Source organism: Salarias fasciatus, chromosome 13, assembly GCF_902148845.1.
Source record: "Salarias fasciatus chromosome 13, fSalaFa1.1, whole genome shotgun sequence".
NCBI classification, from domain to species: Eukaryota; Metazoa; Chordata; class Actinopteri; order Blenniiformes; family Blenniidae; genus Salarias; species Salarias fasciatus.
Genome location: NC_043757.1, coordinates 8,100,369 through 8,113,548, shown reverse-complemented (window position 1 = coordinate 8,113,548; position 13,180 = coordinate 8,100,369). Strand labels below are relative to the sequence as shown.

The 13,180-nt window shown below is 41.8% G+C and overlaps 1 protein-coding gene across 3 annotated transcripts in view; it reads left to right on the top strand.

The window, feature by feature from the left end:
* The window catches only part of LOC115398887 (adhesion G protein-coupled receptor A1), a 129,896-nt gene that overhangs the window by 105,041 nt on the left and 11,675 nt on the right, over positions 1–13,180 (top strand). For all 3 annotated transcript variants that reach the window (XM_030105890.1, XM_030105888.1, XM_030105889.1), the window contains one exon: positions 10,640–10,785. In XM_030105890.1, the coding sequence (XP_029961750.1) occupies positions 10,640–10,785 (146 nt within the window). The remainder of the gene's footprint in view (positions 1–10,639; positions 10,786–13,180) is intronic.

Below are 13,180 nucleotides of genomic sequence, written 5' to 3'. Positions count from 1 at the left end.
ACAGTTTTGAGAGAGATGCTACACGTGGCCTGAGTAGAAACAGAATAGAACTGCAGCAAAAAGAGAGAAAACCACGCAATCCACCCAGAAGACCAGAACTAACACAGACTGCTGACAGTGGGATCTAAATTATTGTCGGTACTTTCAGGGCCACTTCATTTACCAGAACAGAACACCGTTTCTGGAGCTGGAACAACACAAATTGAAAGGCAGCACACCCACACACTCACACCCACAGACAATTTAGAGCCACCAATTATCCTCTCAGCGACGCCTTCGGGATGTGCAATGAGGCCATGGTCCCGGTACGTGTAAACTCGGCGCAGGAATACTGGAGACCAGATTTCTGCCTGGGTCGTCGTACTCTCAGGCAGAAGTGCCAAACCAGTGGCAATCTTCAAATTAAACCATTTAGAGCAAAAATAGCTCTTCAAGTACCTCATATTGCAGTGATATGACCTGCAGGTAGTCGTAAAAGTGTCTTCAATTAAAAAGAAATTACCAAAATTTGACTTGCGCTGGATGCGTGCCAGAGGAAAGACGTCGCCTTTTAAGGAGATAGTGAATTCAATGAAACGTCATTTTTTTTTCCAAGAAATTTTCAAGTGTGATCACTTATTATCTAATTTAAACAAATCACAAGGAAAATGTCAAATTTCTTCACTTTTGTATGAGTTTGCAGTAACATGTTAATGCTTTTCTTTTTCTCTCTTGGTAGACGGAGGACAAGGGAGAGGTGAATGAATTAAATCTCAAGCAGCTTAAGTGCTGTTAAGAGCAGAATTAGTTGTCAGATTGCATTAGATTGGAGGGCTGTAAGCAGCTTCAAGCACAGAACATCTTCCCACAAACATTATTGCAATAGCAGAAAGTAATTGGGTTATAAATATAACTTAAATGAATCTCAGCGGATTTAGGATTTCACCTTAAGACGCGTGTGAATGAACTCCAAATTCAAATATTAAAATTTGAGAAATGCACTCCTTTGGTCGGTCTGTAATTCATTCAATGTGTAATATGTGAGGTAGACCGAGTTCAGAGTTTACCTGAGGGCGATCCCGGAGTCAGACAGGCTGAGGATCTGCTCGGCTGTGCACTGATTTTTAACTTTTTAGTTGAGACGTGCTATATCAGTGCAGCTTTTCTGCTGGAGACGTTTATCAAGAAAAATGATAGAATGTGGTTTCTTTCTTGATGCTCGTGAGGACCGACCTGCTTTTTCAAATAATACACAAAGAGGAGAACGATGTTTATCTGCTGTAATGAAGCGCAAAGCACAGTGATAAACTGGATCAGGCTATTTTAAGGTAGAGCGAGCAGCATGGGAATAAAGGATATCTCTGAAGTCAAGCACAGACGAGATGGTTAATAGTGGAATGATTTTTTTTTGGTGTCCACACGTTTGAGCTGTCTGATTTCAGATTGCCCAATTCATTCATCTGAGTTCCATTAACCCTTTTCACAGCAGCCTTTCTAAATTTTTCCATACCCGTGAATTTATTGATCAAGCAGTATAGATAGATAGCACTAAACCAAAATCACACATATTTCACCTTTGATAGCCTTGAACAATCTTAATCTCTTACTGCCTTACAATTTATTGACAGAAAAGACCAAAATATGTTGGAGCAGCTTGTTCATTGTCAGTAGATGAATGTGCATCGATTCATGTTTTTAGATACAATTTTTTCGATTGAAAGTGTTAAAACAGCAGTGTTTGACTTGTGAAGGAAACATGTTTTCATTTTATTTTCTCTCACTATCTTAATCTATCTCATTATTTAACTCCTTTTCATCCTTGATAGGTTGAATGTGGAAGATGTTGACTTTATCAAATAGCCGCTGTCGAATGAAGGGTTGGATGAATTGATTTGCGTTCTTCCAAAGTGTCACAGTTTCTCTCTCACTCAGGGATGAAATCATTACATTCTGCCAGTCAGAAGTCAAAGGTTCCGATCATTTGCTATGTTTCTCATATCATGTAGACAGGTGATTTCAGAAAATCCAGGAAATGGGTTCACAGCTTGTCTGTAATTTTCATGTGAAGGCTAAAGTGGTTCCATTTTGGTGACCAGATGTTAAATTCACAGTGATCTAATATTCATGCTGATGACTGATATTAAGTATCTGGAGTGGTGTAGTGGCGCACTCTTTCCTCCAGTCCAGGATAGGCTCTTGCATGCGGAACATGCATATTCTCCCTGCGCGTGGGTTTTCCTCCTCTGAGGACGCTGTAAGATTCTGCTTCTGTTTGACTCATAGCTTGTTAGCTGGGATCACTTCCATGAACCTACGATGGTTGTGGCAGTACTGTAGAACAGGAAATAATGGATCAACTTGAAAAATACTTTTTCTATAGACATCACATTTTATTGCAAGCCTCTTTTCATTCTTAGTTCCTTTCCTAACACAGATTGTAAAACTCTCACCAACTATCGTATTCACTTGAACTTATTCGTGGATACATACAGCTATATGCATCATGGTGCATTTAAAAGCGAAAGTTCTTTTTCAATTCACATATTGTTGTATCTATGCCGTGCGCCGAATGGCTTTTTCCAGACTAAACTCACTGATAGATGGATCCTGTTCCAGAAAAAATATGTGAGAGGCAGCGTGCGCCCTCGCTATACTGAAAGTCTGTTGTTCGAGACAGGAAATCACCCGGCAGCACATCCACAGGTCAAAAATCAATCTGTAAATCCACACACAACCACATGGAGAGCCTTATGACTCGAAGAGATGTCATGTATGCACAGAGGGTACACAGGAGCCAGGAAATTGAAAACGCAACCTTATTGATTTGTCAAAAACTTAGCAATCGTGCCACAGTGCAAAGAATGAAACTGTAGAGCCATTTTATGTCGACCCAGTTTGGTTGATTGTATATAAAAGTGTCATCTGCATAGAAAAACGCATTAATACACAAATTAAAGTGGATATTTTCGAGTTAGAATGCTGGCAGGCTGCGGTTTTTAGCCTTGACGTGACTGATAGGGTGAGAGTAAAGCAAATGAAGACCAACCCAAAGTGTAATGAAACTGAATTAAGGAAGAAAGCTGCAGGTTTATTGTCACATTTACCCTCAGCCTTTCTGCAATGAGTCAGGTTTTGCAGTTATAAATCTATCAGTGATTAGACATGCTTACGCTATGAGCATGGGTGAAGGGCAAGTTTGATTTGCCGATTTTTCAGTTAATAAAGAAACTTATGTAATGACATGTTTGATTAGCAACTTTAATGTGATTATTCAATTTCACTGCTGAAACACATCGCATTACAGCGATGAAGACGAATGTCATTTAATTACAGTAAAGCGGTAAACTGGTCTTCAGTAATGAACCATGGTTTTTTTTCCACTTTATTAAAAGCGATCAAGTACCTGCAGTGATGCACTTTGTCAAATAATCCTCGACAACATTCATCTATCAACTCCAGTTCTACCAAAAGCCAACTGATTAAGACTTTTTTCTGTAATGAATGCACGAAATTGGATACTAAATATGTGATGAATTACAAGGAGGTCAGACACCGTCTCTAAAATAAGAAAAGAATTATGATGAAGGATGCTTCAATTCTGAAATCTGCCCATGTATCACACCTCCGGCCCAGCTGTGTCAGTGCAGGTGTTTTTAAACAAGCCCGTGCACCTCAGTACGCCCCGCCGTGGGTTTTTAGCTTATTTAACATTCATTCACTTTTTCATTTATCCAACTTTTGCCCGGGGGCCTTTGAATTTATTTTTTGATGCCCCTCCTCTACACAATCAGCGCTAACAGGATAACCCTCGGCAGACTTGGGCAGGAGCCCAGATTGTCTGTACTTCCACAGGGATCCAGGCAGAGTCCCAGCAGACACCGTTTTTGGGCTAATTACACGGCTGGCAGAGGAGGTGCACCGTCGCACGACACATGTGCACACACAGTCGCGGATGCATGCATTGTTGCTACACGTGTGTGACACACACCTCCTCCTCCTCCTCCTCCTCCTCCTCGTCCTCTTCCACAGGGACAGATGGGAACATGCTCTCCCCCCGACAGAGGGAACTTCAATGAGCTCCGAAACTAACTTTGGCTGCGACTGCTGCACTTCAAGCGTGCTCCCCCTCCCCGTCCTTCGCCACCTGCATCCTCCGCTCATCCTCCCTTCCCCTGCCATCCGTCAGTCATGCCTCCACCCCCACCCCCACCCCCACGCGCCCACTGTGGCACTATTGCTATGCAGCAGTCGACATCTTTTACGGCCTCAAAGTCAAAGTCATCTCTAATCTCCATTTCTATCTTTTCTTCAAACAAGGCCTGTTTTATCATTGATTCAAGCAACACCCCAGCTGTCACACCACATTTTGCGTTTGCCCCATGTTAAGCAGCCCAGCACGCACACACACACACACACACACACACACACACACACACACACACACGCAGACACGGTGCCTATCCTCGGTTTTCACTGGCCTCACCTCATCTTACCTCAGACCAACAGAATCTGGATCACACAGCTCAGTTCATCGTTCGTCGAGCACAACGGTTGTTAGATTACCTATTCATTTACTGACAAACTTAGCTGAGGATGTGACCTACATCCGAGGTTACATTCAACTGTCAGCTTAAAGATGCCATACAGAGGATTTCCTCATTAGTGTGCCGCTGTGAAATTAGTTGTGACGGCAAAAGCTGGTGTGGAGAAAAAAAAAAAGGGAAAAAGAGAAAGACTTTACAGTCTCTGCACTGATTTGCTTTGTACTTCCAGTGGGTCCAATTTGAGAGCTCCTGAGCTCATTTCTCTACATGTAGACTGGTTGCTTATGCATCAAACACAGTGGGAAACCGATATAATGAATATGCCATAGAAGACAGCTTAGAGGAACTTCTGAGGATAGCACTGTTAGCATATGGTAAAATTGTTAAAACAATTCATCAGACTGTGTTATTCCTGCAGAAAATGTTGCAGAACACTTGAGTGAAAAGGTGCTGTTCAGAATCCGTGAGTCTTGGTGGGGGGGTACTTTGGGACGTTGGCAGTCTAGTTATAAAAGTCTGTCTTTTTGACAAGTGAATGACGGAGGTGCTGTTTAAAGATGAAAGTTGTCCTCTGAAGCTTCACGTCACAGTCAAGTGTAGCTCTTATTTATGGGCAGATGCAGAAAGTTGAAGGGGGCAGTAAGGGGGCTGCAACAGTGAAACGCGGGAGAAAGAGATGATGTTTACTCACTGCTCAGCTCGACTGAGTGGAAGCCAAGGACACAAGTCTTGATCCAAGAAAAAAATTTCCTTTTCACAAAGCCGATGACGGGTGGGCAACCAGATTACAATAAATCGTCGCCTCTCTATAGCCCCATCTGAGCTCCACTCGTGCTCCCACCCACAACTTATCTGTGCGCCTCACTTATATCCTGATTGTATTTTTGCACATCTTGTGCAGCCCTGGTTCTGCTCTGCTGTGTTTGTGACTTTTGACACTGAAGTTAATTGTTTTCTACAAGTGTACATTGTCTTATTGTTCATTGCTGTGGGCCACCGTTTTACATTTTCTTTGTGGAGTGCTAACCGTGTTTTGTGGTGCTTGGCACTGTCTCCCAGCTCTCTGTGTATTCTTCTGATTAAAGCGAACATGCCTTCTTGTGCTGTATTGTTGTGTGTTTCTGCAATGTAAACATTGGATTCAGGCCCACAGTGTACTGGCTTTGTAAGAAATTACAGAGAGGATAAAAAGGCAGCGTTTACTTTTGTCTGACAGCGCTTGAGATGGATTTCTCCCTTTTGTAATGCCACTTCATACCTCAGGAGGCAGTGGTGAAGTGGAGTACTTTCCATTTTTGCTGCGATTTCCATCAGGAGACAGACAGACTGGGTCACAGTGGTCTCCAACCCCATCAGCGTTTAGTTGACAATATAGTTTAGTTCCATTTTTATGCTTTCACTCATGGTAGTTTGGGGCCAGAGGAGTACTTTTTTTCAGGTTGCATTTATGCTGCAAAACAATCATTCTAAACACCCTCACAGGTTGACAAACATCCTCCATTGATTCCAAGTTCAGGGTAAATTCTTGTTTACTCAGGAACAGCTTGCAGCTTAGTTTATATGTTTATTCCATTTCAGAGACAGAATTTGAGATTGATACCTTGATTGTTGATAGAGCATGTCCGCAGTGAAGAAATATTTATAAAATATCAAACTGGCTTCACTTAAATACCCTATTCCATGAGATGGTCATCCACACACACACACACATATATCCATACACGCAAACCAATGGCAAAACCCAAAGGGTGTGCTTTGGAGTTCAGTCTTTTGCTCAAGGACATATGGACTTGGACAAAAATAGGGATTGAACCACCAATCAGATTGGGAAATTATTCATCCTGCCAACTGAACCACAACTGGTCTTTTTCAGATCAGCAAGGCTGTAGTCTGAAGTGAGAGCAAGGCGACACTGATATCCTGAACTGGATACAGCAGGATGGCATTTCTGCTTCGAACTAAAAAAATTACACGTCTGAACCTAGCGAACTCCTACAAATTGAACATTAATATACAAAAAAAAAACAAAAAAACAACAAAGTTGTAATTTTGTCTGGCTGTGAGGCTGTATAGTTCCAACAAAATCCATTAAAATAGCAGACTAGCCTGTATATGTATATATGTCCTCGTCCATAAACAAGCGATTGAAAATGACTCAATGAGACTGTTGACATTTATATCTGCTTGAATCACAGCTGGACAGCAAAAGGACACTATTTAAAGATGACAAGAATGAAATATTGTGGGACACCTTGTTTTTATTTGCTAAAAAACGCCATTGACAGCTTAGCGGCATTTCACAGGCAGGCACCGTGAGTTTGTGTTCCTTTAAGTCTTCCACAAGAAGCCTTTAGTCCTGCTCCCTCAACCATTTCACACAAAACCCCCATTGTGTCTTCATACCTTCTGAATCCTCCTGTGACAAGTATCAAACTTGACATCTTTGTCTTGTATTCGTCCTCCTCTTGTCACATTTGTCGCAATTTCACAGGAGTGGAAGGGCACTTAGCTGAAAGCACTGCAGAGTTGGTTCAACAAAAATGGTAATGTCGGCCCCTGTAAACTGCCAAATCTGTCCACTTAAACCGCAGTACGACATGCTGGAGTGTTGTCATCGTGTTTTGGTGAGAAAAAATGAGTGAAATCATTGTGCAGCTGTCACAGTTTCATCTAAATCCAGTCTCTCTTTTTTTTACGATGTACCATTTCATTTATTCATGCCTCATTGACATCTACATAAGAGATGAAAGAGCGACTCGGAGGTGACAGATGTTGCGACTGTTTAAAAGGGGACACACTGATCAGACTTTCTGGACTTGTTTCCAGCGCCTGTTTTTGTTAGCCGTGGGATCATTGTGCTGCTCGCTCATCCGATCATTGACTGGATTTTCATATTTACCCGGATTCTCTGCTAACAGAGGCACACCGGGTTCACAGCCATGCTGAATAATGAAATATCAAATGTCAAAACAGGATTGTGTTCGGCAGGCAGGTCGCCAGCGTTACATGCCAGCATATATTACTGAGGTGCCTCTTCTGCAGACGTGGTGAAGGATATTTCTTGTGTTCTGGAAGCAGATGTTATTGTTGACAGTTTTCATCCATCTTGAGCAGTCAGTCACTCACATTCGACACGAGGATCGTCTTTTTGAGGGGTTTCCCATTGCTTATGTTTTGATTTGAGTGCCATTATTGTCCTTGTTATGGTATATTATGTCAGAGGCTTCATGCTGCTCTGTTGCCACATGTACCCTGAGGTGGGTCTCGGAGTTAATGAAACTGTAATTTGCGGATCGTTTTCTGGCCCATCGGTGTCACGATGATTTGAAATGATGTAGTTGCAACTTCAGGTGATGATTCCATTATCGCGAGTTACCTTTGAGGACTCATCTTGATTGGGGATGTCGAAAACCTGGCCAGCCAAGGTAAAATACTACAAAAATGTCAACTTGAGCTACAGCTTTAAAGTTCAGAACAATACATCAACACCAGAAGGATCTGCTTCCATTGAAATACCTTTACAGGCGACCAGTAGCGTGTTATCTGCCTTCGGTTGTGGATTTACAACAATGTGACATTGTTATTTCAAGTTTCACTAACGGGAACTCAGCTTGGTGAAAGAAATATTCAGATCTCTTAAAGAAGAGTCAGGGAAGAGGTAGGAGCAGTAGTGCGAGACGTGAAAGTCGAGGCTTCTTTTGTTCACGCTCCCACTTCAGTAGATATCTCTGCTGTTTATTCACACATTTCATTGACCTGACATCGAAATTCCAATTTATTCACATTCTGTTGATTAGTTTTGTTTTTTTCTCAAGTCTTCAACCCAAAAATGTCAGGTTGGAATTTAACCATCGTGAACTGTGCTCATGATCAGGTAACTTTGGCTAATATGCAGAACAAAAACATTTGCAAATTGTTGGAACTATATCTCAGCTGTTTAATGATTGTAATTCTATTTTTAACCATAAAAATAGATCTGAGAAATATTGAATCTTGATCCAATTTAAAAAAGAAACTATAGGTGAAAATATCTACTGATCTTACAAAGAGGAAAAGAAATGTTGAGATTAAGTGAAAGATTTCAAGTGCTAGTGTCTCGGATGAAAAATAGTGGAGTTTCAGTGTTACCATTTTGATTTATTTTAAATACAGTTTGGTATCCAGGGGACAGAAGATAAATCTGACGGGCTGTCAAATGATTAATGGAGGAAGGAAGCAGAAAAAAAAAACTCCTTTGGAAAGCTTTTTGTATATTTTTTTATGATGATAAGATGTATCTGTTGAACATAAATTAAAGTGACTCCAACTGCATTTTGGATTTTGAAGGCTTCAGAAGACACTTTAAAAGCCCATCAGTTTATTTAAATTAAGAAAATTAGGTGAAACCGGCAAGTAATTTGACCATGAATTTTTTGAGCGGGTGTTTTTTTGAAACCAATTACATTTTCTACAAAGTTATTCAAACTTAGTGCACACCTTTTTTTCCAGTAAAAGAACCTGTTTATACACAAGCATTTCAAGTGAAAATGTATCATTCTTGTGTTTTCATTTCAGAAAAGTTTTGCGTTTAGATGGCAACATTTTGAAGACGATGTCTGTTTACATGACTGTGGAAGGAAAACTGAAAATGATGTGGTTTTCATGTTGGGCCACTAGTGGGAGCCGTTGTCTGTTTTCACAATGTGAATAAATTAGCACACAATCATTCATATGGACAGTCAGCCAAAGGCATTGTATCATTTCATATCAGCCGCCTCATTACATTCTCTTGACTTTGAAAGATTTAGACTGTCAGACTATTAACTGTGTGGAGTTTTCATCGTTTAAGCAACTGAAATTGTCAGATGTGTGTAGCGACATAGGAACTACAGCTCAGTCTGAAGTCGTACCAAAGAAAGCGCTTGAGCGAACATCTTGTATCACTACCGATGCTTAATGAGTGACGAGCAGACGGCCACTGGTTGCTTTGTGCTTTTGTCAGATGTATATGCCACAGTGTCTGTGTTGCTTCTTCAATACCGGCTGATGTAATTTGGCATTCTGCATTAGAGGATAGCTGTGGTTTGTTTGATCAGGCATTTGAAACTGCAACACAATGCATTCAGGACATTAATCGGCCAATTACAGTCAACGCACACGCTCCAATCTTTACCACGGCGTTAATTTGAGAACCCCTCCTCCCCGCTCGCAACAGCATTAAGACGCACTTCCTTTCTGTCTCGCTCTTGGCGCTAATGAAGCTCTGAAGTGTGCGGCCTCGGAAGCGGTGATCGACTTACCACCCGCTCTCTGCTCTCCATAACCCGCTCAAGGACACTTCCAATTAGCGTCTGGACCATGCTACGCCAGCTCTGGTCCCCAGGCCTATCATATCTGGAGCAGAGCCAGTTGATTGGGTATCTCACTGGATTGCGGCGCATCAAGAACAGGTTTGGCTGGGTGGAGAAAAGGCTCGGTGAATCTTAATTTTCCTCCCTCCTCTCTCTCTCGTCTCTGTGCTCTCCTCCCTACGAGCTGACAGAGCCTTTAAACAAAGTTCGATCACTTCCCCCATTCAAACATTATTCATGAATATTAAAGCCCGAGTTGAGTGGAGATATGTGTTCAGCGCCTTTTCGAAAAACAATCACGCTCAGATACTTGTCAACGTGACGATCATTTCTATCCCGACTTGTTATTCGCTGTGCACACCTCATGTCCTCTAACTCAACTGATAAGGAGCTGCTCAGCATCCACCAGTATAACTTCACTATAATGCTCTTATCCCAGACAACCTTGATGATTCAATAGCACTTTTTGAACCTATCTTTCCATTCCTGCACTATTGTGTTTTTTTTTTTTTTTTAAGGGAAGGAGAACACAAAGCAGTCAGGTCTTGAAGGAAAATGTCTATGGAGACACCCTTGGAGTGACATTGATGGTGGTTTTTTTTTTTCTTTTGGAGAGAGAGGTGGCTGCTCACCCTGATCATCTCCTTCTTTCAGTTACAGGAATATAATCAAGTCTGACATTTCGCTCAGAGACACGCCGCTATGTGCATAAGCAAAAGTTCAAGAAAGTCAAAGCAATAACTCGACGCCCCCCCCTCCCTCCCCCTGCTTCACCCCCGTCCGCAGGTTGGACTCGTGCTGCACTACTCCTCGCTGTCGACCATGCTGTGGCTCGGGGTGACGGCCAGGAACATTTACAAGCAGGTGACCAAGAAACCTCCGCAGAGTCAAGACGGCGACCCGCCTCCACCCCCGAAGCAGCCCCTGTTGAGGTAAGCGCCGATTTCCTCACGGTCCTCCTCAACCGCGGCCGCCTCCGGACGTGAGAGGGCAGAAGCATATTTCAGCTCTTTGTGTTTTTTGTGTGAGTAGCGTGTGCAGTGTTTTTATTTTCTATCTCCCTTTGCACCGTCGCTCGTTTGCTTCGAGGTCACGGTCGGGTTCACCACACAGTTATTTTGCTTATTTCAGTTCTCTTGTCTGTGCATGACTTGACTCGGGCTGCAAGTTGTATGCAGAGGTCTTCTACATTCACTTCGCTGTTTTCAGTTTCGGTTTAGAACCACTGGTTTAAAGAAGCTTTCAGATCAGTTCAAATGTCAATACCACAATGTAAATAAACGCCACCGGGAGATGGGTTTTGCATTCACATTTTTTTAATTGGAATTGGTCTGGGAATGAATGCGTAGAGTGTAAGTGGGCTCTTTGCTGTCAGCTGGCAGTTAGTGTGACACAGCTTACGATTAATAAACCAGCCAGTTCAATGTTAAATATGGACGTGCAGTTTGTTAGCACACTGCATACCTTTTTCAGTTCCACGATCATCTAAACGGGGAATGTACCTCACACGTGTGTTTTGTTTTTTGTTTTTTTTTTTTACATTTTAGACCAGACTGCCCACAGAGGCCCCACACAGGCAGAGGTTCAGATCATGAACTGTCTTCCTGTGATGCAACAATACCGCTGTGCTCCACAGCTTCAGCAGAAGTCTGAGGTTTTTCTTATTAAATTCACTGTGATACCAGATATTTGGGGAAATATTTACTGACAAATGGCAAACCAGACGGGTTGCTGTGGATTTCCTTGTTTGTTTCATTTTTCCCTGCTTTGCCAGCACTGACTTGGAAATCGTTTGGCAGACTTCTCGACATTCACAAAGTCCTTGGGGAGTGTTTCAGATCTTAGCGGCACACACTTCAACAGCACAGCGTAGAGCAGAGTCTAAATGTCAGAGGTCAAGAAAAGACGAGATCCATCTGTCATTTCCTAACCAGCTTTGAATTATTCATGCAAAATCTACATTCTCAGACGTTTTCACAGGTACGTTCAATGTTATATGTTTACATTTGTTCTTGGTTCTGTACTATTTTGGGAATCATTTACATTAAAATCTCAGTTCCTTTTATCACATATTGTTTTTCTCTGTGAGTTTCATCAAATGTAATTTCCTGTTCAAATATGTAAAAAAAAATTCATCAGTTTGCGTTTTTACGTTGCACTCACCTTTTGTTTGTTTGTTTTGGTGCATGTTTGTGTCTTTGCGGATTTCTGGCTCGTGTTTTCCGTGGAGGGCAGCGGCGGCTTTAAACAGAAGAGTTATTGCGTCGTTTATCTGCAGAGACATCCACAGCTCGTTTGCATTCTTCCAAACCCTCTGGCTTTGTTCACTCTATGGTGACATAACTGTCACTTCCTCCTATTTATGCCATTTGGCTCTCCTTGTGGATTTCTCCTGCATCTCAGCGCTCAGGTTTTGAATGGTAATGATGCACTCGACTTGAAAATTTGAGTGATAAATGCGGGGGATTAGAGGAGTCCAGTGAAGCCATTTTAATCAGTCACATTCTCGACGTGAGAAGTGTTTTGCCATGTTATGCAGGGTGACTTTCAAGGAGAAAACACTGCTTTATCAGGGCCAGTTTATATAAGAGTGACAAACCGCTGTTTGGGGCATTCAAGCAACAGTTTTAGTAATTGTTATCACTTATCAGTGTCGCACAACCTATTAAAAAATCTATTATAAGTGTTGGTTGCAATTCCCCAACATGGTTTTTTTCTTCCTGCTATTTTCTAAATTGATAACAGTGGAGACTAGAAGTGCATTGTGGGTGTTGAGAAGGGTTCAGCATTGTTTGAATGATCAGCAAGTCCCACATTTATCTTTCCATTTTAAAAAACATGGTCTCCTTGACCATGGTCAATGTGTCATAATAGTAATAAAAAGGGTTTAATTTTTTTATCACATGGCAGAGCTGAGACTAGAACAGCATTTGAAGTGACACAAAAAAAAATACTTTCTTGAAATTACATGTCGGTGTTCTTCTGGTGTCTGTTATTAAACTACACTTCTGACACTGCAGAAAAACTAGTTTCAGAAAGTTAGATGACGCTAATTAGCTCAAAGTAGTCGATAGACGGTTTAAACTGTGAACAAAAGGCAACTGAAAGTATATGAATTGGAATTCCGAACGTGATTCAGTGGTTGAAACAAATAGCTAAGCTCTGCAAAATGACTTTGAGCTAGTTGAGAACCAAACAATGATACATCATTATCTTTTGTTGGCATTGCGAACGCAGCGGTTCTCCGAGATCTGCTCTGGTCTCTTCACACGGCTGAGGGGAAAACTCTATATATCTTTAGCAGCAAAACAATCCACTCAGCAGTGA